At 35.5% G+C, this 27,735-nt stretch overlaps 1 protein-coding gene across 4 annotated transcripts in view; it reads left to right on the top strand.

The window, feature by feature from the left end:
- Positions 1 to 27,735, top strand: part of UVRAG (UV radiation resistance associated) — a 424,520-nt gene that overhangs the window by 301,262 nt on the left and 95,523 nt on the right. For all 4 annotated transcript variants that reach the window (XM_074304111.1, XM_074304114.1, XM_074304113.1 and 1 more), the window contains one exon: positions 13,512 to 13,590. In XM_074304111.1, coding sequence (XP_074160212.1) covers positions 13,512 to 13,590 — 79 coding nt within the window. The remainder of the gene's footprint in view (positions 1 to 13,511; positions 13,591 to 27,735) is intronic.

The raw sequence follows: 27,735 nt of genomic DNA on the forward strand, positions 1-27,735 counted from the left end.
TTGCTTGCAGTGATGAAATATTTATCTGCTTCTGCTTCACAAACATATTTTGCTGAGTTGTCAATGTATTTTTCAGTTTTGATATTTTATATTTTCTCACTTCTCCAACCAAACAATCATATTTATCTTTATGTTGAGTTTCATAGTGTGGACACAAATTATATTCTTTGAATACAGACACTATATTCTGGCATATCAGACATACAGCTCTTTCCTTGTACTGCATGAAAAAATAATCATAAGTCCACTGTTCTTTGAATATCCTACACTCCAAGTCAATTTTTCTTTTTCTTGGCATCATTATTTCTAAGGGATTCCAAATTGCTATTCGTAAAATACCAATATATATATATACAGCACTACAAAAACAATACACCAGCAATAACTCTGCCCACAGAGACATATGGACTGCAATGCTCAACTTCCTCCAAGTTGCCTCTGCACTGTGATGCCTCTGTTTCCTGCACTCTCTCTCCCGCTTCAGACCTTTACTGCACACGTCACTCTCAGGCGGCCCTCCCAAATGCCCTGGCTTCCTCTGAATCCTGGGATCAATTCTCATGATCCAGCGCTGCATGATCGTATGTGCTGCACTCGTAATTTATCATAATCGCAGGCAAGACTGTGCATATATGTATATAACTGCGTGACATATTGTATGTGCAGAATGAGCTTCAGTAACAAATCGTACCCTGGGGCTTCCGGGGGAGGTCATCATGTGACTTGAAGCTGCACAAGTATATGGGGACCTTAAGAATCTGGAGGGGGATGAAGCAGTACACCAGCTCTGCACCCCCTCATACTCAGGATAAGTGGGGGGGCACTAAGGTCAGACCCCCAGTGATTATAAGGTGAGGAAATATGTTAGCAATATTCCATCTCTTTACAAAACTACAGAACATACACACAGTGATAAAACTGATGACCACAACAGCGAGACATGAGGTCGCTATGGATACAGGGCCACGGCCTGGTACCAAGAGCCTCACTCTGGGTGACAAAAGCAGTCAGTACTGCAACATGCGCTAGAGAGGAAGCCATTACATTGTCACTACAACATAATGACAATGATAGAGTCAAGCTGGGACTTGTAATACTAACGTTACTATACCTGCGCACCAGACACAGCCCATATAGTCCCCCCCTGTAGCGGCCATGACATGCTCAGCATGCATTGTACATTCCTCGTGCCTGTCTATTGTGGTGGCTTCCGTTACTTTACAAGGCCACAGGCCGTCAGTTCTCTGTCTTCTGCATCTCTTTCCCTTCCCCACACTATACACCCTGGCCTGGGAACTCACCTAAGTATCACCTCACACTGTCTCCACTAGTGTGGAAGTGTGCATTGCTAACGCAAGTTTAGGTGGGCTCTTCCAGTGTGATTTTGCCTTAATCCGGCAGGCTGCATAAATGTCCCCAAAGGGCCACATCTGGCCTGCGTGGCATAGTTTGAGAACCCCTAATTTAAACCCTTCTACAGCTTGTCCTTAACCTATTGTTCCAGTTCCAGCGGACATTATCTCCTCTTAGGCTTTGTTATTCAGCCCAGAAATGAAGATTTCTTTGTATTCCTCAAAAATAATATTTCATCTTCCAGTCTATACCATTGCACTGGCCATTACTAATGTCTCAAATGCAAATTGTCTTCATCTCTGCCTCATAGAATTACTTGAATTAGCACTTGAAGCCTTTCTTGATACCTCTCCTAGACTATTAGTACCCTACCTCCTTATTACCTCATATATATTTACAAATGTTAGAATGCCATATAATTGCTAATTATTCACTGTATTTATTCTGTATATATTTTCATATGGATTTCTCTCTCCCATTAGAATGTGAATTCCTTCAGAGTATGGAATTTGTCATTCTATATATTTATATCTCTACCATATAGCATTATGCCTAGTATGTAGCAGGTGCTTAATAAATGTTTGATGGATTCATTTTACATATTGTTACAGGTGAATTCTGTCAAATATTCAAAGAGTAGTTAATATTTTTGCTGCACAAATTAGTCCCAGAAATTTAAAAATTAACTCTCTTGTGAGAGAAGTATAGCCTTAATGCCAATTTAAAAAAGGGGGGGGGGGACTTCCGGCCAAGATGGCTGCATGGAGGCAGACAGCTGCTTGAGCTCCTCGTTTTCTCTCAGAACTTACTTCATGACGGGCCTCCGACTTAATGCTTGACCCAGAAAGAAACCCACAAATAATCACCAAGAGAAGACATCCTTGAAAGTCGCCAGAAAAGGTCTGTGTTTGCTCGGGGGAGGGTCAATCAGACTGGGCGCAGACTGAGGGCAGGCAAGCCAGAGCGAGATAGGCAGCTCACACAGCTCAGACTGGAGGGGGAGAGGTACGATCTCTGCTGTTTCTGCAAAAAGACTTTTTCCCCAGAGTGGATACTCTGTCTTGGCAGCAAGCCAGGAGCGGTGGAGAGGGTGTAAATACCGGAGGTGAAGATTAAAATCCCAGAAAGCCAGCGTCTCTCAGAACCCACCCCCAACCCCCACCTGGACTGACTCGGTGCGTTCTCAGAGCCTCAGAGTGCAGACTCAGTACAGTCATTGCTGTTCTGTTAGTGGCTCTCTGCTGCCCTACCCCCAGTCTGTAGAGGAAGCCCATTAACACCATCCAGCCCCATCCCCCGCAAAACAGACCAATTGTTTCTCTTGTCAGTTTGTTTTCTTCTGATTCCTACTCTGACAAAATGAACAAAAAATTCAGAAGGGCTCTAACCATTGACAGCTTCTGTGTGGAGAGGGAGCAGATAAATGCTGAGGAGACTAGGAACAGACTGTCCCCAGATGTATACCCTGGGAGGGATATAAGCTGCTCCTCAATACGAAAGAACCTCATAAAGGAAATCAAAAAGGCTCTCACAAGAGAGCTGGAAGAGAAATGGGAAAAGGAAAGGGAAGCTTGGCAAGAGAGCCTGGAGAAGTCATCCCATGCATTCAAAGACATGGATAAAGAAATCAAATCATTGAGAAACAAGATTAGTGAGCTGGAAAAGGTAAATAACTCCAAGGAAAACAGGATTAGTGAGCTGGAAAAAGAAAACAGCTCTCTAAAAAATAAAATGGATATAATGGAAAAAAATTCCATAGAAGATAAAAACTCAATTGGACAATTACAAAGAGATATAAAAAAAGTGAGTGAAGAAAATACATCATTGAAAATTAGACTGGAACAAGTAGAAATGAATGACTCAAGGAGAAACCAAGAGGTAGTCAAGCAAAACCAGAGAAATGAAACAATTGAAAAGAATGTCAAGTACCTTACTAGAAAGATAACAGACCTGGAAAACAGATCCAGGAGAGACAATTTGAGAATAATCGGACTCCCTGAAAAATGTGAGGAAAAAAAGAGCTTGGACACCATTTTCGAGGAAATTATCAAAGAGAACTGCCCAGACATTCTGGAAACAGAGGGTAAAATAGACATTGAAAAAATTAATCTATCACCTACTGAAAGGGACCCTAAAATCAAAACGCCAAGAAATATAGTGGCCAAGTTCAAGAACCATCAGACAAAGGAAAAGATATTGAAAGCTGCTAGAAAAAAGCAATTCAGATATGGAGGATCCACAATAAGGATAACCCAGGATCTAGCAGCATCCACATTAAAAGAATGAAGGGCCTGGAACATGATATTCCAAAAGGCTAAGGAACTTGGTATGCAGCCAAGAATAACTTACCCAGCAAGAATGAGCATCGTTTTCCAGGGAAGAAGATGGACATTTAACGAAATAAATGAATTCCATCTATTTTTGATGAAAAAACCAGACCTACATAAAAGGTTTGATCTTCAAATACAGAACTCAAGAGATTTCTAAAAACATAAAAAGAAATCTTGAGAACTATACTTCTGCCAAAAAAATATGTAAAGAACATATGTACAATTTGTCTTAGAAACTAGAGGTGGAAAGGAAATTAGTGTAAAGTGTAAAGTGGTGGTACTACATCTCATGAAGAGGCAAAAGTAACCTATTATATCTTAGATAAAGAAAGGAGGGAGATGAACATAGTGTGTATAAATAGACATATTTGATTTATGGTGAAACTTCTTCCACTTCATTGAAAAGTGAAAGGGAAGGAGTAAGCTAAGGGGAAGGGAATACAGAAATTTCGAGGAAAAGGGGTAAAATAAGGGGAGGATCTTTAAGGTGGGGGAGGGATCCTAACAAGGGAGGGCTGTGAAAAGTAATGTTCACCAGTTTAATACTGGGTAGGGGGGTAAAAGGGAAGGAAAGGGGAAAAGCATAAGCAGGGGTTAAAAGGATGGCAAGCAATATAGAATTAGTCCTTCTAACCATAAATGTGAATGGGGCAAACTGCCTCATAAAGAGGAAGCAGTTAGCAGACTGGATTAAAAGTTAGAATCCTACTATATGTTGTTTACAGGAAACACACCTGAAACAGGGTGATACATTCAAACTAAAAGGGTGGAGCAGAATCTATTATGCTTCAGGCAAAATCAAAAAAGCAGGAGTAGCCATCCTCATCTCAGATCAAGCAAAAACAAAAATTGATTTAATTAAAAGAGATAAGGAAGGGCATTATATCCTGCTAAAAGGCAGCATCAATAATGAAGCAGTATCAATATTAAACATATATGCACCAAGTGGTGCAGCATCTAAATTCTTAAAAGAGAAATAAAGAGAAATTAAGAGAGTTGCAAGAGGAAATAGATAGCAAAACTATAATAGTGGGAGATCTCAACCTTGCATTCTCAGAATTAGATAAATCAAACCACAAAATAAATAAGAAAGAAGTCAAAGAGGTAAATAGAATACTAGAAAAGTTTGATATGATAGATCTTTGGCGAAAGCTAAATGGAGACAGAAAGGAATATACTTTCTTCTCAGCAGTTCATGGAACCTATACAAAAATTGATCATATACTAGGGCATAAAAACCTCAAAATCAAATGCAGTAAGGCAGAAATAGTAAGTGCATCCTTTTCAGACCATAATGCAATCAAAGTTACATTTAATAAAAAGCCAGGGGAAAATAGACCAAAAAATAATTGGAAACTAAATAATCTTATACTAAAGAATGATTGGGTAAAACAGCAAATCATAGACATAATTAAAAACTTCACCCAAGAAAATGACAATAATGAGACATCATACCAAAATGTGTGGGATACAGCCAAAGCAGTAATAAGGGGAAGTTTTATATCTCTACAGGCCTACTTGCATAAAATAGAGAAAGAGAGGGCCAATGAATTGGGCTTACAACTAAAATTGCTAGAAAAGGAACAAATTAAAAACCCCCAGACAAACACAAAACTTGAAATTCAAAAAATAAATGGTGAGATTAATAAAATTGAAAGTAAAAAAACTATTGAATTAATTAATAAAACTAAGAGTTGGTACTATGAAAAAACCAACAAAATAGACAAATCCTTAGTAAATCTGATTTAAAAAAGGAAAGAGAAAAAGCAAATTGTTAGTCTTGAAAATGAAAAGGGAGAACTCACCACTAATGAAGAGGAAATTAGAACAATAGTTAGGAGCTACTTTGCTCAACTTTATGCCAATCAATTCGATAACTTAAATGAAATGGAAGAATACCTTCAAAAATATAGCTTGCCCAGATTAACAGAGGAAGAAGTAAGTAGTCTAAATAGTCCCATCTCAGAAAAAGAAATAGACCAAGCTATTAACCAACTTCCTAAGAAAAAGTCCCCAGGACCAGATGGATTTACAGGTGAATTCTACCAAACATTTAAAGAACAACTAACTCCAATGCTATGTAAACTATTTGAAAAAATAGGGATTGAAGGAGTCCTACTAAATTCCTTCTATGACACAGACATGGTACTGATACCTAAACCAGGTAGATCGAAAACTGAGAAAGAAAACTATAGACCAATTTCCTTAATGAATATTGATGCTAAAATCTTAAATAAGATATTAGCAAATAGACTTCAGAAAATCATCCCCAGGATAATACACTATGACCAAGTGGGATTTATACCAGGAATGCAGGGCTGGTTTAATATTAGGAAAACTATTAATATAATTGACCACATTAATAATCAAATTAATAAAAACCATATGATCATCTCAATAGATGCAGAAAAGGCATTTGATAAAATCCAACATCCATTCCTACTAAAAACGCTTGAGAGTATAGGAATAAATGGACTATTCCTTAAAATAATAACGAGCATATATTTTAAACCATCAGTAAACATTATATGTAATGGTGATAAACTAGAACCTTTCCCTGTAAGATCAGGAGTAAAACAAGGTTGCCTACTATCACCATTACTATTCAATATAGTACTAGAAACTCTAGCCTCAGCAATAATAGCCGAGAAAGAGATTCAAGGAATTAGAGTAGGAAATGAGGAAATCAAATTATCACTTTTTGCAGATGACATGATGGTATACTTAGAGAACCCCAAAGACTCTGCTAAAAAGCCATTAGAAATAATTCAGAATTTTAGCAAAGTTGCGGGATACAAAATAAATCCACATAAATCCTCAGCATTTTTATACATTACCAACACAATCCAACAGCAAGAGATACAAAGAGAAATTCCATTCAAAATAACAGTTGATAGTATAAAATATTTGGGAATATATCTACCAAAGGAAAGTCAGGAATTATATGAGCAAAATTACAAAACACTTGCCACAAAAATAAAGTCAGATTTAAATAATTGGAAAGACATTCAGTGCTCTTGGATAGGCCAAGTGAATATAATTAAGATGACAATACTCCCCAAACTAATCTATTTATTTAGTGCTATACCAATCAGACTCCCAAGAAACTATTTTAATGACCTAGAAAAAATAACAACAAAATTCATATGGAAGAATAAAAGGTCGAGAATTGCAAGGGAACTAATGAAAAAAAAAGTCAGAGGAAGGTGGTCTAAGTGTACCTGATTTAAAGCTATATTATAAAGCAACAGTCACCAAAACCATTTGGTATTGGCTAAGAAATAGACTAGTTGATCAGTGGCATAGGTTAGGTTCACAGGGCAAGATAGTGAATAAAAATAGCAATCTAATCTTTGACAAACCCAAAGATCCCAAATTTTGGGATAAGAATTCATTATTTGACAAAAACTGCTGGGAAAACTGGAAATTAGTATGGCAGAAACTAGGCATGGACCCACATTTAACACCACATACTAAGATTAGATCAAAATGGGTCCAAGATTTAGGCATAAAGAACGAAATCATAAATAAATTGGAGGAACATGGGATGGTTTACCTCTCAGACTTGTGGAGGAGGAAGGAGTTTGTGTCCAAGGGAGAACTAGAGACCATTATTGATCACAAACCAAATTAAAAAGTTTCTGCACAAACAAAACTAATTCAAACAAGATTAGAAGGGAAGTAACAAATTGGGAAAACATTTTTACAGTTAAAGGTTCTGATAAAGGCCTCATCTCCAAAATATACAGAGAATTGACTTTAATTTATAAGAAATCAAGCCATTCTCCAATTGATAAATGGTCAAAGGATATGAACAGACAATTTTCAGCTGATGAAATTAAAACTATTTCCACTCATATGAAAGAGTGTTCCAAATCACTATTGATCAGAGAAATGCAAATTAAGACAACTCTGAGGTATCATTACACACCTGTCAGATTGGCTAAGATGACAGGAACAAATAACGATGAATGTTGGAGGGGCTGTGGGAAAACTGGGACACTGATGCATTGTTGGTGGAGTTGTGAAAGAATCCAACCATTCTGGAGAGTAATCTGGAACTATGCCCCAAAAGTTCTCAAACTGTGCATACCCTTTGACCCAGCCATACTACTACTGGGCTTATATCCCAAGGAAATACTAAAGAAGGGAAAGAGACCTGTATGTGCCAAAATGTTTGTGGCAGCCCTTTTCATAGTGGCTAGAAGCTGGAAGATGAATGGATGTCCATCTATTGGAGAATGGTTGGGTAAATTATGGTATATGAATGTTATGGAATATTATTGTTCTATAAGAAATGACCAGCAGGTTGAATACAGAGAGGTTTGGAGAGACTTACATCAACTGATGCTGAGTGAAACGAGCATAACTAGGGAATCATTATACACTTCAACAATGATACTGTACGAGGATGTATGCTGATGGAAGTGGATATCTTCAACATAGAGAAGAGCTAATCCAATTCCAATTGATTAATGATAGACAGAATCAGCTACATCCAGAAAAGGAACACTGGGAAATGAATGTTAACTGTTATTTTTACCTTCTGAATCCAATTCTTCATGTGCAACAAAAAATTCGGTTCTACACACATATATTGTATCTAGAATATACTGTAATATATTTAACATGTATAAGACCGCCTGCCATCTGGGGGAGGGGGTTAGGGGAGGAAGGGAAAAAATCTGAATAGAAGTAAGTGCAAGGGATAATGTTGTAAAAAATTACCCATGCATATGTACTGTCAAAAAAAAAAAGTTATAATTATAAAATAAAATAAAAATTAAATAAAAAAAAATAAATTGTAATTCTATGGCAAAAAAAAAAAGCGGGGGGGGGGGGGGCGCAGCTAGGTGGTGCAGTGGATAGAACACCAGCCCTGAATTCAGAAGGACCAAGTTCAAATCTGCTCTCAGATACTTAATACTTCCTAGCTGTGTGACCCTGGGCAAGTTACAACCCCAGCCTCAAGGGGGGGGGGAGCAGGGAAAAATAAACAAAGGAAAAAATTATGGACCAATATCCCTAATGAATATTGATGCAAAAATCTAAAATCCTCCCCCCAAAAAATGCATCATTACACTTAAAAATTAATTATCATGATCAAGTTGGATTTATGCAAGGAACTGATGAATGGTTTCTTTCCCCTTTAGGAAAACAATGAATATAATCTTAAGTAATAGAACACCCCAGATTTCATGTTTACATCATTATAAAATTGAAAAGGCTTTAGAAAATTCCAGTTCTTTTTTATGCTACTATAATAAACAATTCTAAAAGAATAGGCATAGAAGAGTCAAGTTTTAAGACGAAGAAGTTTTTCAAACTAAAACTAGCATTATTTCCAACATAGAAACGCTATTAGCTTTCCCAGTGAATAGAAGGATGCCCATTTTCCCCATATTCCTCTAGAAATATCAGTGATAGCAATAAAATTTATAAGAAATTAAAATATAAAGAGGAAACTAAATTGTGGTTTGTTTACTTAGAAAACCTCAGAAAATCAATAAAGAAACAGATCATTAAAAAATAGAAGATACAAAATCTCTAGAAATCATCAAAATTTCTACATAACTTCAAAGCACATGACCAATGATGTGGAGTCTAGATACTTTCTTTACCACCTGTTAAAGGCTCATGAAAATAAAGATTATGTCCAAGAGATAAACTGTCAAGAATATTAACAAGATTTGACAGTGAATCCAGTAAACTAACAGCAAAGAAGGCTAATCCCTAAGGAGCTCACTCAGTTCTCTCTTTTTTTTTTTTTCCCCCTACCATTTGTGATACTCTGGCAGGATTGTATGAGTGAATTTACTTACAGACTTGCAACTCAGTTCTCCTTCTCTCCATTGCTTCTTACTTAGAATGTCACAAGCCAAAGGTAGTACAAGTTTTAAAAGGGACATTGAAGTCCAATTACAAAGACAATCAAACTGAACAAATTATTTGTCTTTTAAACACTCTTGATACCAGAAGTAACCAAAAAAAGGAAACAAATACAGCAACCAAAGAAGTTAAAGGTAACAAAATTAATTGCCCTCAGAAAATGAAGGGGAATTTTTCAAAAAAGAGAGTTACCTGAGCATTTAACAGAACATCAATACAAAGTGACAGTAGAGAAAAGCTTAAAGAGATTTTCCCTCCTAAAAATACATAAGAAGACAAGTATAAAAACAGAATTTGATAGTAATGATAGTACAAATCTGAAATGTTGTATATTAGCTTTCACCTCAAATCCTGGTGAATCGGTTCTTTCTACGGGACTAAATTATAGAATAGAATAGTGTTTAAAAGGAGATTTGGGCATGAGTACCATGTGAAGTACCCTAATCAAGTCACAGGTTAACAATGAAGGAAAATTACTCCAATCGTCCCTCAGGAAGCATTGGGACTACATTAAAGTGGTCTGAGGAACCAAGAAAGACATTGAAATAGGATGAGGGGGGAAAAATAGAAACTTTTTAAAATAAAGCTTTTTATTTTCAAAACACATGTGTAGATAGTTTTCAACATTCACCCTAGGAAAACCTTGTGTTCCAAATTTTTTTTTCTTCTTCCCTTCCCCAAATCCCTTCCCTAGATGGCAAGTAATACAATATATGTTAGACAGTGCAATACTTTTATACATATTTCCACAATTATCAAGTGCGCAAGAAAAAATCAGATCAAAAAAGGGGAAAATGAGGGGAAAAAATGCAAGGAAACAACAACAGAAAAAGTGAAAATACTATATTGTGATTCACACTCAGTTCCCACAGTCCTCTCTCTGGGTGTAGATGGCTCTCTTCATCACAAGACCATTGGAATTCCTGAATCATCTCATTGTTGAAAAGAGCCAAGTCCATTATAATTGATCATCATATAATCTTGCTTTTGCTGTGTACAATGTCCTCTGGTTCTAGTCACTTCACTTAACATTAGTTCATGTAAGTTTCTCCAGGCCTTTCTGAAATCATCCGGCTGATTGTTTCTTATAGAACAATTTCATAACATTCATATACCATAACTTACTCAGCCATTCTCCAACTGATGAGCATCCACTCAGTTTCCAGTTCCTTGCCACTCCAAAAAGGTTTGCTATAAATATTTTTGCACATATGGATCCTTTTTCCTCTTTTATAATCTCTTTAGGATACAGACCCAATAGAGACAGTGCTGCATCAAAAGGTATGCACAATTTGATAGATCTTTTAGCATAGTTCCAAATTGCTCTCCAGAATGACTGGATCAATTCATAACTCCACCAACAATGTATTAGTTTCCCAGTTTTCCCACTTCCCAATATTTATCAATATCTTTTCCTGTCATTTTAGCTAGTCTGAGATGTGGATAGTAGTACCTCAGAGTTGTCTTAATTTGCATTTCTCTCATCTATAGTGATTTAGAGTATTTTTTTTTCATATGACTAGAAATGGTTTTAATTTTTTCACCTGAAAATTGTCTGTTCATATCTTTTGACCATTTATCAATTGGAGAATGGCTTTGCATATTTATAAATTTGAGTCAATTCTCTCTATATTTTAGAATTGAATCCTTTATCAGAAGCTTTGGATATAAAATTTTTTTCTCAGTTTTCTGCTTCCCTTCTAATCTTGTCTGCATTTGTTTTGTTTGTGCAAAATCACAGAGCTAATAAATATTTAATCCAAATTTGAACTCCAATCTGACTCCAATCCCAGTGCTTTATCCACCAAGCCATGCAGCTGCCAGCATATCTAAGATATCTACTGGGCCAAGCTTTTGGGAGGATATAAGCAAAAATTGCAGAACGGACCTTTGGATAGCTCTCCCAAATTTGTGAGACAACAATCCATTTGCGTATTTGTTAGAGTAATTTATTAGGTGAAGGGGAGGTAGAGGGGTGGATAATTTCCTAATAAGGAACATTATGAACAAAGATAGGCAAGCAGTTAGTGAACAATCATCGATTATATGCTTACTATGCAACAGGCATTATACTGAGTGTTAGTCAACTTTGCTAATATGGAAGATCAACATCTAAAAAACTATTTGAAGTCAGGAATTTTAAAAATTGCTCTTTGTAAGTTTCCATCTTTAATATTACAAAATATAACTTTTTCAGTAATTTATTTAAATGCTATCCTAAAATGAGCTGGTTTTTGCATGTTAAGGGAAGTTTTATGGTCATGCTTAAGTGACTATTATATTCTTAATTGGAACATTATCCTTTATAATCTAAAGTCAATGATCATTTGGTTAATGCAACTTTCCATCTATATTGAAATAAAATCCCTTTGATTTGTTATGTTACATCCTGATAATGATAGTTTTCCCCTTTATAGTGGATTTTGTTTTTCTAGATTACAAAACTCTAGAGATTTATAGATCGTTTAAGCAAGGTAAGATAAATGTATAGTGGTTACAAGATATTATGTTGTTCAACTTGACATGACCCATTAAGGATTTGAAAGTAATATAAAATTTGAAGACTTTTAATATTTGATCTGTTATTAGTCCTACCCTATGTGAGCTATTTAGAGCTAATTACTCACTAAAATTCTGTTTTAATGTCACAAATATGCCTTGTATCTAATTTCTATTAAAAAAAATCCTTCTCAAGTCAAAATAAAGTAGATATTGTATCCATTTTTAGAAATGTATATTCTTGGTTTTGAATGGATGCTTATCTCAATCTACTCTTCTGACATATGAAACTACTTCCATATTTATGACCTGAAAATGGAGATAGACCTGAATTTCCCCTGAATTTGGAGTGCTACGCAGATGGCCTACATGTGATACTTACCAAGTTAACAACCTCAGAATGCAGAAGTTTATAGATACATTCAATTGTTTTAAAGTACCTTCTTTCCCATGCTTCAGCCATTAATTTGTTTCTTTGTAGGCCAGAATATGTACTGTTCCCAGACAGTCTTCAGTTCCTGGTATTGCTCATTATTTCTTTTTGGATCCACTCTCTGACCTATCTCATGCCTTATAGTTAAAGTGCAAAACATGTGTTCTGGCTTAATTTTTACTGCTGCCAATTCTCCATCTTCTTGTGGGGAGTCTTAAGCATTTGCATATTTTTGGGAATAGGATAAATGCATTTCATGATTTTGTTCACTCATCAATGCTTACCATTTTGTAATACCTGCCTTGCAATATGGCCTTTTTGAAATTGTATTGGTAATCACTCTCTAGTGCCTAAGGCAAAATAAAAACAAATAATTTTTCCTCTCTTCTAATTTATTAGAAATTAGGTTTCTCTAACCATTCAAAAAGTAATTGAATTTTTAAAATATCAAATGTTTATTTCTATGCCATAATTGCCTCAAATACAATTTTTAAGGAAAAGAACCAAAAAGAAATAAAATCTTACTAAAATAAGCATTTGAATTTTTAAATGAAAACAGTAATTATCATCTTTGTGGGATTGCTTTCTACCTAAGGGTCATGTTCCTTTCAAAATCAGGAAGACAAAATATTTACTAAACAATAAATTCCCTTCTGGTGGATGACAGGATTGCATACTCTTTCAAAATTCATTCTCCTCTGTTCACTGTTTGAGTTAGTGGAATTGAATCCTTGCTCCCCCTTGCCACTTCAAGGTACTCTGCTTAGCTATTCTATTTTAGCTCTCAGTTGACGTGAAGAGCTACATTCAAGCAAATTGCTATTGTTTTTGCGTTGGTGTGACATCATGATGATGTCAAATTAAAATATCTCATTATTTTTTACAAATGATTTAATTCAATTTCTCAGATGTTAATATTATATTTTTATCTATGTGTTATCTAGCTATATGAAACATTATTTGTTGGTTCTCTGTTTTCTAAAATGTCTATTTCTTACTTTTCCTAGGTTTCCACTGTATCCCAAAGGAGGAGAAAAGTTGCAATTTGACTATGGTGTTTATCTTCTAAATAAAAATATAGCACAGGTAAGCAATTTGTTGCTCTTCTCCCTCTCCCCTTCTCTATCCCGAAGTTTATACCTACCAACCTACCCTGACTATCCCTTCTTTGGCTAATATAATTCTCTTCACCTTTAGTGATATTTAGAGACCTTTTATTTGATCAACCAATGTGACAACCCTATTATTTTTGTGATGCTCTTTTAATCAAATTCTTATGCTGTATATTTTAATGATTCTGGAGAAGCAAAAAGTAAAAATATGTATCAGTTTAATGCCCAGAAAGGAAATCCCTTTGATTTTCACCCACTGGAAGAATAATATTTTTACAGCTCTTTGCTTTTATATTATACTGCTGCTAACATAATCCCTCATGTACCTCTTTTACTATCTGATCCCTTCCACAGGAATTTTACTCTATCCAGCAAGTTGTAGAGAAAAATTCTTATAACTTTGATATGTCTCTACATAGTATTTTTATCTTCAGGGGGCAAGATTAAAAAAAAAAAAGTATAATGAAATAGATAATCCTTCCAGCATCACAGATATTTACATGTCCCCAGACTCCATGCCATTTGGTATGTTACTTAAAGACTGTGCCACTGCACAGTGCAGAAAAAATGTATTATGTGTCCAGGTGGGGAAAAGGACCATTTTTCTTAAAAGTATGCATATGTATAATTCATATGCACTATGTTTGAGTCCTCTTCAAGGTGTGTGAAGACATCCTGTACTTTCCCCAGCTTTGTGAAAGACAGCTTCCCAGCCTTATTGCTTTGTTTTTTTATACTGGAACATTCTTCCAACTAAACTATCACAGTCAATGGTATCCAAGTTTTGCCTATTATTTACACATTATCTGCTGGAAATGAAGGTTTTTCTGTTTATAGAAACAATAAGGTTTGCACTGCCTTTTATTGTGTTTTATCTGAATAAGTAGAACTTAAATAAGTGCCTTATTCATGCTCAGTAAATAGAGTGTTATATCATCTCTTCTTCTTTTCTTCCTCTTGAACAACTGCAGCCTGATGTGTTTATATCAGAGTTCTATAAAGACAGCAGTCTGGGACAACGAAAGGAGGCCTGGACTTCTTAGGGAGGGGAATGCATACTCTGGCAGGTCCAACTGTGATGGGTGGCATAGCTGGCTGGGCCAGGGGAGAGAAAGCTAAACCTGGCCATCAGGAAGTCCTGTGTTTGAATGCTGTCTCAAGCACTGAGAGCCACATAATCCTGAGTGGGTATTTATTTGGTTCCTCTAAATTTCCTTAGTTTCCTCATCCATACATAGGAGATAAGAGCACCTGCCTCACAAGTTGACAATCCAGCTCTGATACTTAGTAACTATGTAGTTTTAGTTTCCTCATCTAGGAATATTTAGCCAATAAACATTTGTTAAGTTATCTACTATGTGCCAGATGCTACTATGCCTGATTTAAAAAAAAGAAAGAAAGAAAGGCAAAATACTCTGCTCTCCAGATTCTCCCACTCTGATAGGGGAGACAATGCAGCCAGTGCTATATATGTGATATGAATTAGAAATAACCAACAAAAAGAAGGCAGTAGAAGACTTCCTGTCTAAAGGTAGGAAGCAAACCACAGAAGCCAGGAGAAACAAATGAGAAAAGAGGACATCCAGAGAAACTGCACAGACTCAGGAAATAAAATTTCTTTTTCAAGGAACCAATATGTCACTGGATCACAGAGTAGGTGGAGGAGGTATAAGGGGATAAACAGACAAGAATGATAGAATGGTACCAGATTATGAAGGGCTTTTAACATCAAAAAGAGGACTTTACATTTAAATTCTGTAGGTGATAGAGAATTATAAGTTTATTGAGTAGTGTGGCAGTATAATCAGACCTGTGCTTTTTAATAAGTTAACTTCAGCAGCTGAGAGGAAGATGAACAGGGGTGAGGAAGGACTTATCCTAGGAAGATCAGCCTCAAGGCATGAGGTGATAAAGGTTCTCACCAGAATTGTAACAGTGACCGAGGAGAGAAGAAGGTATGTGCAAGAGAGATTTAAAGGTAGAATCAACCAGCGTTTGCCATAGATTGGATACTGGGTAGGGATAGAAAATGAGAAATCAAGGATATAAGCGAAGTCACTGGGAGAGGATGGTAATACCATTGAGAATAATAGGGAAGAGACTTAGATGAACTGATGCTGGGTGAAATGAGCAAGACCAGGAGATCATTATACACTTCAACAACAATACTGTATGGTGATCAATTCTGATGGATGTGGCTCTCTTAATCAATGAGATGAATCAAACCAGTTCCATTTGTTCAATAATGAATAGAACCAGCTACACCCAGCGAAAGAACTCTGGGAATTGAACCACTACATAGCATTCCCAATCCCTTTATTTTTGGCCGCCTGCATTTTTTTATTTCCTTCACAGGTTAATTGTACACTATTTCAAAGTCTGATTCTTCTTTTGCAACAAAATAACTGTATTGGACGTGTATACATATATTGTATTTAACGTATACTTTAACGTATTTAACATGTATTGGTCTACCTGCCATCTGGGGGCGAGAGTGAGGGGAAGGAGGGAAAAAATTGGAACAAAAGGTTTTGCAATTGTCAATGTTGAAATATTACCCATGCATTATCTTGTAAATAAAAAGCTATAAAAAAAAAAAAAAGAAGAAGAAGAAGAATAGGGAAGGGACAGCTAAGTGGCACAGTGGATGGAACACCAGCCCTGAAGTCAGGAGGACCTGAGTTCAAATGTGGTCTCAGACACTTAACACTTCCTAGCTGTGTGACCCTGGGCAAGTCACTTAACCCTAACTGCCTAGGGGCGGGGGGGGGGATAGTAATAGGGATGTTTCAGAGGGAAGAATTTAGATGGAAAATTATGGGTGTGGTTTTTGCCATGTTGAGTAATATATCTGCTGAATATCCAATTCAAGTTTCTAATAAGCAGTTAGAGATTGCAGGCTAGAGGTCAGCAACGATTTGTCCTCTCCTTTGGGCAACTTGGTTATACTCCCCACACATTTCCAGCATATTCGTACCAAACATGGTGACACCCAACATTGTAGGATCTCTCAAAGTGGGATTTGAACCCAGTTTTCATAACTTCAGAGTCTAATGCTCTTTCCACTATACCATAGTTCATACTATATGGTAAGTGCAGATCATAGTCAGTGATAAGAGGATGCTCTAGGATGCCTAGGAAAGGACACTGGACTTGGAATCAAAGACTTTAAGAATCCTGGTGGTTTCATTCTTTATGCCTAAATCTTGGACCCATTTTGATCTTATCTTAGTATGTGGTATTAAATGTGGGTCCATGCCTAGTTTCTGCCATACTAATTTCCAGTTTTCCCAGCAGTTTTTATCAAATAATGAATTCTTATCCCAAAAGTTGGGATCTTTGGGTTTGTCAAATACTAGATTGCCATTTTTATTCACTATCTTGCCCTGTGAACCTAACCTATGCCACTGATCAACTAGTCTATTTCTTAGCCAATACCAAATGGTTTTGGTGACTGTTGCTTTATAATATAGCTTTAAATCAGGTACACTTAGACCACCTTCCTCTGACTTTTTTTTCATTAGTTCCCTTGCAATTCTCGACCTTTTATTCTTCCATATGAATTTTGTTGTTATTTTTTCTAGGTCATTAAAATAGTTTCTTGGGAGTCTGATTGGTATAGCACTAAATAAATAGATTAGTTTAGGGAGTATTGTCATCTTTATTATATTCGCTCGGCCTATCCAAGAGTACTTAATGTCTCTTCTATATTTGAATGCTTTCATATCAGAGTTCCAAATGATCCATCTTGAACTAAGATTGTTATTCACCTTTGTGGTAAGGCTTTCCTCCTGTTTTTCATTATATGAATGAATAAAGCATATTTAGTGTCTACTATGTACAAAGCACATAGATAGCATACATAGCACTTAGCACAGTGCTAAGCTCTGGAGACAAGAAGCTAGTTGTTTCAGTGGATAGTACCAGGCCTAGAATCAGAAAGATTTGTTTTTCTGTGTTTTAATCTGGCCTCATACACTTGCTGGCTATGCAGCTCTGGTCAAATCACTGAACTGTTTGCCTCTGTTTTCTGATTTGTAAAATGAGCCAGATAAAGAAATGACAAACCACTCCAGTATCTTTCCCAAAAAACCCCAAAGGAGTCACAAAGAGTTGGACACAACTGAAAATGTCTGAACGTCAAACAACAAAGCTCTGAAGATATAAGGAGAAAAGTAAGATAGCTGTTCTCAAGGAGGTCACATTATAATGGACATAATACAAATTAGAAAGTTTGAGCTACAAGTCAGATGGAAAAGTCCCCTGGTCCTTAAGGTACAGCAAGAAAACAAGTTAATGCCTCTTCTTTAATGTTCTATTTTGATTAAATTATGTCAATTTTTCATCTAGAACCATCTGATGGTGTTTTTGGTGGCTATGCCTTTGACAAAGAGTTTTGATAGCAAGAATTTTTTCTTCTGTTATGCTGGCCAAAGCCCCTGAAGGTACAGATTTCAGCATACATTTCCATAAAATTTGCTTGAGGATATTGAGCTGGAAGCATTCCCATCTCAAGGTTTTTTGGGTTCAGTGTTGTCTCCATCAGGATCTGAGGGGACATTGTGGATAAGATTGTAGTGATTGATTTGCCTTCTCTGGCCCATGTGGTCTTTCTGCATCTTTGTTAGGCTGTCTTGTCTACTGTGTCTGTGGCAATTGGTTGGCAAGACCAACCCCTCCCCAGGAAGTGTTTTCCCACATGGTATGGGTGAAGGACTAGGCTGGAAGCAGCACTAGTGATCTGGGAGATGTCATTGTGTGCCTACTCTCTGGCAGCAGCTGGTCAACGGTAAGAAGGTTTGCATAAAAGGTTTTGCAGAGGTAAATGTTGAAAACTATCTTTGCATGTATTTGAAAAAGTAAAAGGCTATTATTTTTTTTAAAAAAAGAAAAGAAACATGGTAGTGAAGAAAGGGGGAAAAAAAGTGTGTATAGTGATCTCTGCCCTGAGTGATGGCTATGGGGGCTGGAGTGGAAGCAGTTCAGCTGGTTTAGAGGATGCTACTATTTTCAAGACTTTCAGTTTCAGAGCCTTAGTCTTTCTCCATCAGAATCTGAGGAGAAATGATAAGTGATTGTGAGGGTCTGACAATCTAATGAGGGAATACAACATATCTATAGTATTCCTGGTTCAGGAAAGAATAGCATGGCTTGGTAGAGAGGTCCCAAAATAGAGCAGTCACATGAAATGATATGTCTTTATTGAGCCCTATTCTTAACAGAGACTTTGAAGTTCATGACTTCAACCTCCAATCAGAAGAACAGAGAGTAATGATGAGGTCTGAGTACTAAATCTGAATCTATTTAATTCAGTTTTCCTTGTGATGAGCTTCCTGGGGCAAGATGGAGAAGTTAGAGAAATCCCAAAATTGTATGTAGGTGGGAAATGAGTAAATACAGTAATGATCCATGATTCCAGAGGACAGATGATGAAACATACTATCCATTTTAGAAATGTAACAGATTTAGGATGGAGAATGAGTTCCCAAAAGTCTTACTGCAGTTTTAGATAGTAAAGCTTTTTTTAAGAAACCAAAAAAAAAAAAAAGTTTTTAGTTTTTAAATATAATTTTTATCTGTTAAAGCTTAGAACTGCATTAAAACTTTTAAAAAACCCCGTATATTTTGTATACAATTATTGAGGGAATTTGTTTTGCTTTTCTTTTGCCCCCTAGTAGCATGAGAGTAAAAAGGAATAAAAATAGATTCTTGTTATTTTTTTAAAAGGGGTTGTGCTAGCAGTGGATATGTTGCATGCATTTTTAGATAAGGTCATTATATTATTAGTTTAATTAATTAGGGGGCAGCTAGGTGGTGCAATGGATAGAGCACCAACCCTGAATTCAGGAGGACCCAAGTTCAAATATGGTCTCTGACACTTAATACTTCCTAGCTGTGTGACCGTGGGCAAGTCACTTAACCCCAGCCTCAGAAAAAAGAAAAAAAAAAGTTTAATTAACTTGTATTTTGCTACAAAAGACTTCTTTTAGGAAGCAGAAGTAATCTATAAATATTTATCGCATTAAAACAGAACACACCAATAAAACTGAAAATAAGTAGTTTTTAAATTTATCCTGAAGGGAATTTGGAAGTCACTGCTGTTTTTTAGATTTTGGCATCACATTGATAGACTTATACTTTAAATGATAATTAAATGACAAGACTTGGTAATTGGATACAGTAAGATTCCTGATATTTGTGGTCCCTGATTCTTTTCATGAAGACTCTGGTGTGAAGACAGTGATGTCATGGAAAATGTTAGAACTCATCACTAAATAAAGTTTTAGTTTAAAGTAGAAAAATCTTCTGTGTCAAATAAAAATACAAAAAGATTTTAAATATCTTTTAATTATTACAGTCTATGCTAAAAAGCACAACACTCAAAACCAGTCCCATACTTAATGTCCTTAGCAACAATCAATGACAGTCCTTAACTCTATATAAGACTGAATGATCCTAGGAGTGAGGAAGAAACTTTCAGTGATCTCACCATTGCTCTCTGCTGAAAAGGCACATCTTTTCAATTCCTTTATTTTCCTTATGATGTTAAATATGAATCATAGAACATCAGAATGTTAGAAGAGTTATGGTTAACAAGTAACTTCCAGGATCCCAAAAGGATAAATGATGAACAGATAAGCAGTCTGTCAATGATGATTCATCAAAACAGCATAGTTCCATACTCATTAGTAAGATGCTTAGTTAGTACTCATTGATCTGTAGGAGGGAAAAAAGGAGGAGATTATTGGTAAATTGGAGAGTTTTCAGGTGAACTGTGAAGTTACAAACAAAATTGTAAGGGGTTGAAAAGTAAACGACAGCACTTTTTTACCCTTGTTATTATTATTGATATGCTGCAGCCTACTTACCTACCCATGACTACTTTACATTCCTGTTTCGATCACTTGCAAATATGATTCTTTTAAGACTGTGGTATTTCATAATTCACGGTCAGTTAACATTACTAGGAAAATAATAACATTTAAAAAAGGATTTTTTTCTTTCTTGCCTTCTTTTTCTTTTCTTTCTTTTCCTTCTCTTCTTCCTCCTATTTTTTCTTCTCCTTTTCTTCTTCCTCTTTTTCCTCTTCTTCCTCCTCCTTCCTTCTTTTTTCTTCTTCCAGCAGAGTTGCTTGGGATCAGTGAAAGTGCTTTCCTATTCCAAGTACCAGCATGTTCACATGAGTAATTTTTGTGTAGACTTCTTAAGGATTGTCACTGACATCTGGAAGTATAGTATTGGGCTAGTTTTGATTATTCTTTTTAGTCCTGGGAGAGAATGAAATAAGTTAAAAAGATAGAAATTTATTTTGACTTACACTGAAAAATTTCCCACTGTAAACTAAAACTGTTTGGCATAACTCTTAAGTGATACCTTCACATTAGGAGTATGCTTCTCAAAAGAAAAGTGATTGATTAATAGAGAGTGAATAACAATTGGGCTAGGGTTTTTTGTAATGAATCTTGATGGGATAAATTAGCAATCTTGAATCTATAGAAGTAATTTTACCTAATATTAGGAGAATAGGTCTACTTAAAATGGTCTTATGAAAGGAAAAGTCAATAAAGTTAAGTATGGAAAGGTCAGTTAAAGGCTTCCCTAAAAGAGATAAGACTTTCAGGTCATACATCTGGTGTATTTCAATTGCCTGTTTTAGAGTTTTAATTAACTGGAGATATATGAGATAAATGACCAAAATCAAATAAGTTGTAATTCTATAACAATGCAAAAATCATTTTCCATATTATGGTGCTAATAATGTTTTCATTTTATAGTGGTTATAGTGTTTTCAATTTTGTTTGAGAAAGACCCTTGGTTCACAATTGGGAGGGAACATACTTCGATGTTTAAGATGGACTTAGATCACTTTGGATCCACATTGAAATTGTAAAACCTAAAAATAACAAATATGTGGGAAATTGGGTATAGGATATTAAGTTTAAAAATATCTGGAAATAGCTGATATATTAAGTACAAACCAATAATGTAACATTATCATAAATCATATGCAAGAGAAAGAAATCTTTTTTTATTAGATATGTAGCGTATGTATAAAGAAACAGTTGTTAGTAGAAATTACACACACACACAGACACACACACACTCACACACACACACCCTTCCTACCTCCACTTCCCTCACATATAGAATAAGAAGACATAGAAAATTCTTTTTAGAAGCTCTGTGATCTTGGACAAGTCACATAATTTTTCTGAAACTCATTTTCTTCATTATAAATATAGATAATAAATGTACTACCTACTTATTAATTATTATTAACTTATTAATTGTTGTGAAAAATGCTTAATTAGCTATAATTGTTATAGAAAAAAACTAATCAAGAGTTAGTGATTTTTTTGTCCAAGTCATTATAAAATGTTAAAACTAGAAGAGATTTTAAAGGTCATGCATCCAATTTCTTAAATTTCAGATGAAGAAATAGTGGTCCATAAACATGTGACTTGCCAAAGGCCAAAGAACCATTATATGGGAAGGCCAGATAGGTTGGATACAAGTTCAACCAGGATTTCTGAAAACATTAAAGCAAGAGTTTTTAAGCTAAAAAAAAATCTTTAAATAATATTTAAAAATAATAAATGAAATCTAGGCATGAAAGATTTAAGGGAGAAAAGAATTGATAGCTTGGAAAAATAATACAAAACTTTACCCAAGAAAGTAACTCTATGAAAGTTAGAATTGACTATATAAAAGATAATGATTTCATGACACATCAAAAAATATTCAAAGTCAAATAACCAAAAGAAGGAAGTATAATATATCTCACAACAGAAACAATTCATCTGGAAAACAGATTAAGAATCATTAATTGAGGTGGCGTAGTGGATAGAGTATCAGCCCTGAATTCAGGAGGACCCGAGTTCAAATGTGGTCTCAGACACTTATCACTCCCTGGCTGTGTGACCCTGGGCAAGTCACTTAATCCCAATTGCCTTAACAACAAAGAAAGAAAGAAAGAAAGAAAGAAAGAAAGAAAGAAAGAAAGAAAGAAAGAAAGAAAGAAAGAAAGAAAGAAAGAAAGAAAGAAAGAAAGAAAGAAAGAAAGAAAGAAAGAAAGAAAGAAAGAAAGAAAGAAAGAAAGAAAGAAAGAAAGAAAGAAAGAAAGAAAGAAAGAAAGAAAGAAAGAAAGAAAGAAAGAAAGAAAGAAAGAAAGAAAGAAAGAAAGAAAGAAAGAAAGAAAGAAAGAAAGAAAGAAAGAAAGAAAGAAAGATCATTAATTTAGCTGAAAGCCATGGCCAATGAGAAGAGCCTAAATATCATATTTCAAGAAATCCTATAAATTGCTCAGAGCTTTTAGAATTAGAGAAAAAGTAAAGATTGAAAAAATCCAATGGCCACCCTTTGAAAGAAATCCCAAAAAAATACCTTTGAGGAATATTATAGCTAAAATCCAGAATTTCCCGGTCAAAGAAAAAATTCTGCAAGAATCAAAAAGAAGGAATTCAAATATCAAGGAGCCATTTAGCATATTCCAGAAAGTAAAGAATTTAGGCTTGTAACCATGAATAAATTATGCAGCAATACTGAGGAATCATATACAGAATGAGGGAGGGAGGAAGGCAGTGATACTGTAATACTTCCTCTGTTTCTATTCAGGTCTTGAATAGGATTGGAGAAGGTGGTTGGTTGAATTTTTCTAAGGCTAATGTTTCCCTTCTGTAGGAAGAAATGAGCAGTGAATGATAGGATAAGAAGGACAAGGGATTGTATAGCAGAAGACAATGTGGTATTGAAATTGTATATTCTGGTGTATTGGAAAATTAGAGAAAGGAAGAAGTATGGATAATTCCTGATTGAATAATGAAGCAGTAGAGGAATTAAAACTCTCATTGAGAGAATAGATGTATAGGTCAAGATGGAATGAAAAAAGGGAAAAAAATGATCAGAGAAATAAAAGTTTTTAGTTAAGGAAATGGAGGCTTTTGGCTAATATAATACTTCATCAAAGGAATAGCTATTATAAAAAAAAGACTTCCTAACAATTAGAGCTATGTAAAAATGACACAATTTGTCTCTTAAAAGAATGAGATCTCCATTTAATTTTAACTTTGGGTTTTTTGTTTATTTTGTTTTTTTTTAATCATGTGTTGATGTTTGTTTTAATATTTTTCTTTTATTTTTGATTACAAATTCTCCCCTTCCAATCCCTTTTCCAATCACTGAGAGGGCAAGCAATAAGATAATCATTATAAATGTATTCATGCAAACATTTTCATATTAGCCATGGTTCCAAAAAATAAAATAAGAAAAATAATGAAAATAAAATTTAACAAAAAACCCCCATAAAACAAAACTTCAGTCTACACTTGAGTTCATCAGTTCTCTCCCTCTCAAAGTGAATAACATTTTTCATCATGAGCCCCTTGGAATTGACATCATTGTGTTAATCAAAGTAGCGAAGCCTTTCACAGTTGATTATCATTACAACATCATTCTTTCTATGTAGATTGTGTTCCTTGTACTTTTCATTGCTCTGCATTAGTTTCTAAGATTTGTCTGAAACTCTGTTGCTTGTTATTTCTTATAATACAGTAGTATTCCATCACAATCACATAACAAAATTTAATCAGCCATGGAGAGGGAAAGCATTCCAGGCATGTGGACCTTCCAGTGAAAATTCTTGGAGTTGGAAAATAGAGAACAAAAGAGAAGAAGGTTAGATCTCATTAGATCATAGAATGAATGGGAGAGTATATAAGGTCTAAGAAGCCTTGGAAGGTAGGGAAAATAAGTTGATGAGCAAATTTCTGATTCTTTTTCTCCACAGAAAAAAGCTGCTATAATTATTTTTGAATATATGCATCCTTTCCTTTTTTTTTTTTTTTTTTTTTTTTTTTTTTGATCTCTTTGTAATACAGACTTAAATCATGTATTGCTGAATCAAAGTTTTATAACCCTCTGGTCATGGAGTGGAAGTCTTTAAACAGACTTAGAAAACTGCTTGTTATACTGTTATGGAAGATATTCCTGTTAAAGAGTAGGTTGGACTGGATGACTTGTATAGACTCAATTTAAGTTTGATAAAATCTCAAAAATTTTCTAGTTTATACCATCTCATTTTGTTGGCCTAAGGCCCAGAGAAGGGAATGAACTTGGTTAAGATCACATAGCTAGGGACAGAAACAGGATTTCAGGTCTCTTGACTCCCAAGGGTAGGGTTCTGACCTCTGAAGTGTCTTCCAACTTTGGGATTTTGTAATTTTATAGCTTTATGGAAATTTTGGAACCTAATCAAAATGTCAAAAGAAGAAAAGAATTTCATTAGGAAATGTGAAATACATCCTTCAGGAACAGGTAAGATGGGTATATCTAAAAAGGCTAAAGCAAGATTATGGGGGCCCTTGAACACCAGGAAACCTGAATGAATTTTTGTATTCTTGGGTATTTGCCACTTTTGAGTCAAACCTCTTCATGAAGCACAAAAATCAAAGCTAATTAAACCTAATTAGAAAGAAAGCAAGAGAAACAAAATCCACAGTTTAGCTAACCCAGTGTGTACAATACTGATTATGTTGGTCACCATATCCAGTTTTTTGAATTGTGACTGTGAAACTAACCACAGAAAGGAAATTACTTGATGTAGCCAAACAAAAATCTGACTGGGTTTATAATGTCACTTAAATTTTTTCTTAAGAGGCTTGCGAACCTTTGACTTTTTTTTTTCTTTATATAAGCCTAATATAATGAGTGGTGTAATGTAAGAGTTATCTCAGGATTAAGTCATCTGAATGGAATGTGCCTGTGTCTTAAAAACCTGATAAACATCACTCCATGGTATTTTGGAGATTAAAAGAGACTTAGACATGTAAATGTTACTTTCACCTTATTATAACCAAGGAAGCTCATGGCCCAGCTATCTAAACAGCTGTGCTTCAGACAGAGTAACAGTTTGACTAGGGAGGGTTGGCTAGTCCTTTTAAACTAACTGTATAATCTCCCATACTTGCCTTTAATATGAATTACAGAAAATAATAGAGTCATCTGCAAGGCACATTTATGTTCCTTCTTTGTTCTGAGTCTAATTCATCAATTTATTTTATGGAAACTACTCTGATATCAGTCAAAAAATCTTTGCACCTGTTATGTGCTAGACATTTTGCTAAGTGTGGAGAATACAAAGAGGAGCTCCCATTCCCATTCTAGACAGTGTGCTAACAATTGTATACAGAGAAGTAAATACAGGATAAATTGAAAATAATCAATAGAAGGAAAGTACTAGAATTGAGAAATCCAGAAACACTTTGAAAAGTGAAATTTTAGCTAGAACTTAGAAAGCAAGAACAACTTATGTATCTACATTTACTCCTCACTGTCACCTGCCTCCTACATCCAATCTTTGCCAAAGCCTGTCAGTTTTACCTTAAAATATCTCTTCAACATGTTCCTTACTCTATTGTGACACTGACACCAGCCTGCTACAAGCCCTCATCTCCTCATGCAAGGACTGCTCTGATAGGACTCTGGTTGGTCTGACACAGTTCTCTCCCTAGTCCTTTTCATCCTCCACTCTATAGTCAAAGTGATCTTTGTAAACCACAAGTCTGATCTCCTGTGGCTCCCTATTACCCCCAGAATTAAATACAAAGCCTTCCTTGGCACCTTATAACTTATTTTCCCTACCTTCCCAGTCATCATAGACCTTTTATTCTGTAATCTAGTGACACTAATCTTCTGTTCCTCAACACCAACACTCTGTCTCCCAATTCCAAGCATTTTTACTGGTTGATCCACATGTCTGGGAGGATGTAGTACCTTCTACAGTAATAGGAAAGCTTGGGAGAGAGGAGAGTTTAGGGAGAAGTATAGTAAGTTGAGTTTAAGAAATCTGCAAGATACACAGTTCAAAATGTCCAATAGGCAGTTGGAAAGGAAAAACTGGAGGTCAGTAATAAAGAGGCTATATACCAGTGATGAAATCCAGGTCCATTCTCTCTCTAGTTATACTACTATGTTGAATTTAATTTACATTTAGGAAAAAAAATTATAGCAGTTCAGTTTCATATATTTTTCTTTACTGTTCTTACATCTCACATCAAGTTTCATAGTTTAAAGTTCATAATAAAAAGAAATGTTAAAAATATGTATAGTATTTTAACAAAACTGGAAGCAAGTAATTGTAACATAATATAAATAATAGTTACCACCTCACACCACTTGAGTTTTACAAGTTGATAATTATGTATGACTCACAGATGATGTTATAAATATCTAAAATGGCCCTTGGCAGAAAAGTAGGTTCCTCACTTCTGTCTTATAACAATAGTGTCAGGAACGCTGTGACTAAGGAGGAGCCATAGAGTATATTATAGGCCAGGACCTAACTGAGTTGTCCCAATATTTTCTTCCCAAAAAAACTTTAAAATAATGCCTCAAATCAAATTTTGGAGCAGTTAGAACCAAAAAAAATATTAAAGAAAGATGTTTTTCCATCCTAACACAACCTAAGAAGTCTGTAGAAGAAGTTTGTGACATAGGGTAGACCCAAGACAGGGTCCTGAGCACCAGCAATAAGCCTTGGAGCCTTGGTCACAGTAGGAGCAGCAACAGCACAGCATTGGGAGCTCTCAGTCCAGAGACATTAAGGGAGTCAAATAACTGCTCATAAAAATGTTTCAGAGGATCATTTGCTGGCATTTGGGACAGCTGGTGATGATTAGCAGCTCTAATACACATAAGCAGTTTTAGCTCAAAGTTCCAGAGTGGAGAGGTGCTCTTGTGATTGGTCACAAGGGAACAAGGACCCTTGTGAGTGCTTGTACTTGCTGCTGTAAAGATCAGAGGACCTCATTACAATTCCAGGACTAAGAGGAGCACTAGTACTTCTCACTACAAGAATATAGGAACTCTTCCCAAGACCACCATGTAGACCCAAGAAAACAGTAATCACACCTGTCCCAGGATAATACCAACTTTGAAGCACCAAAAACATGCAGGCCTCCAGCATTAATCCTGAAAAAGGCAGCACAAAAAAGCCTAAATCTTGGCACAGTGTCTTCCCACCTCCAGATGGGCAGAGTCCAACTTTTTAACATAAAGTTCAAAGTGAAGAAATAAACTGGGGAAATGAGCAAACAACAAAGAATTGGACTATGAAAACGAT

The sequence above is a fragment of the Sminthopsis crassicaudata genome, chromosome 3 (genome assembly GCF_048593235.1).
Source record: "Sminthopsis crassicaudata isolate SCR6 chromosome 3, ASM4859323v1, whole genome shotgun sequence".
In the NCBI taxonomy this organism is placed as follows: domain Eukaryota; kingdom Metazoa; phylum Chordata; class Mammalia; order Dasyuromorphia; family Dasyuridae; genus Sminthopsis; species Sminthopsis crassicaudata.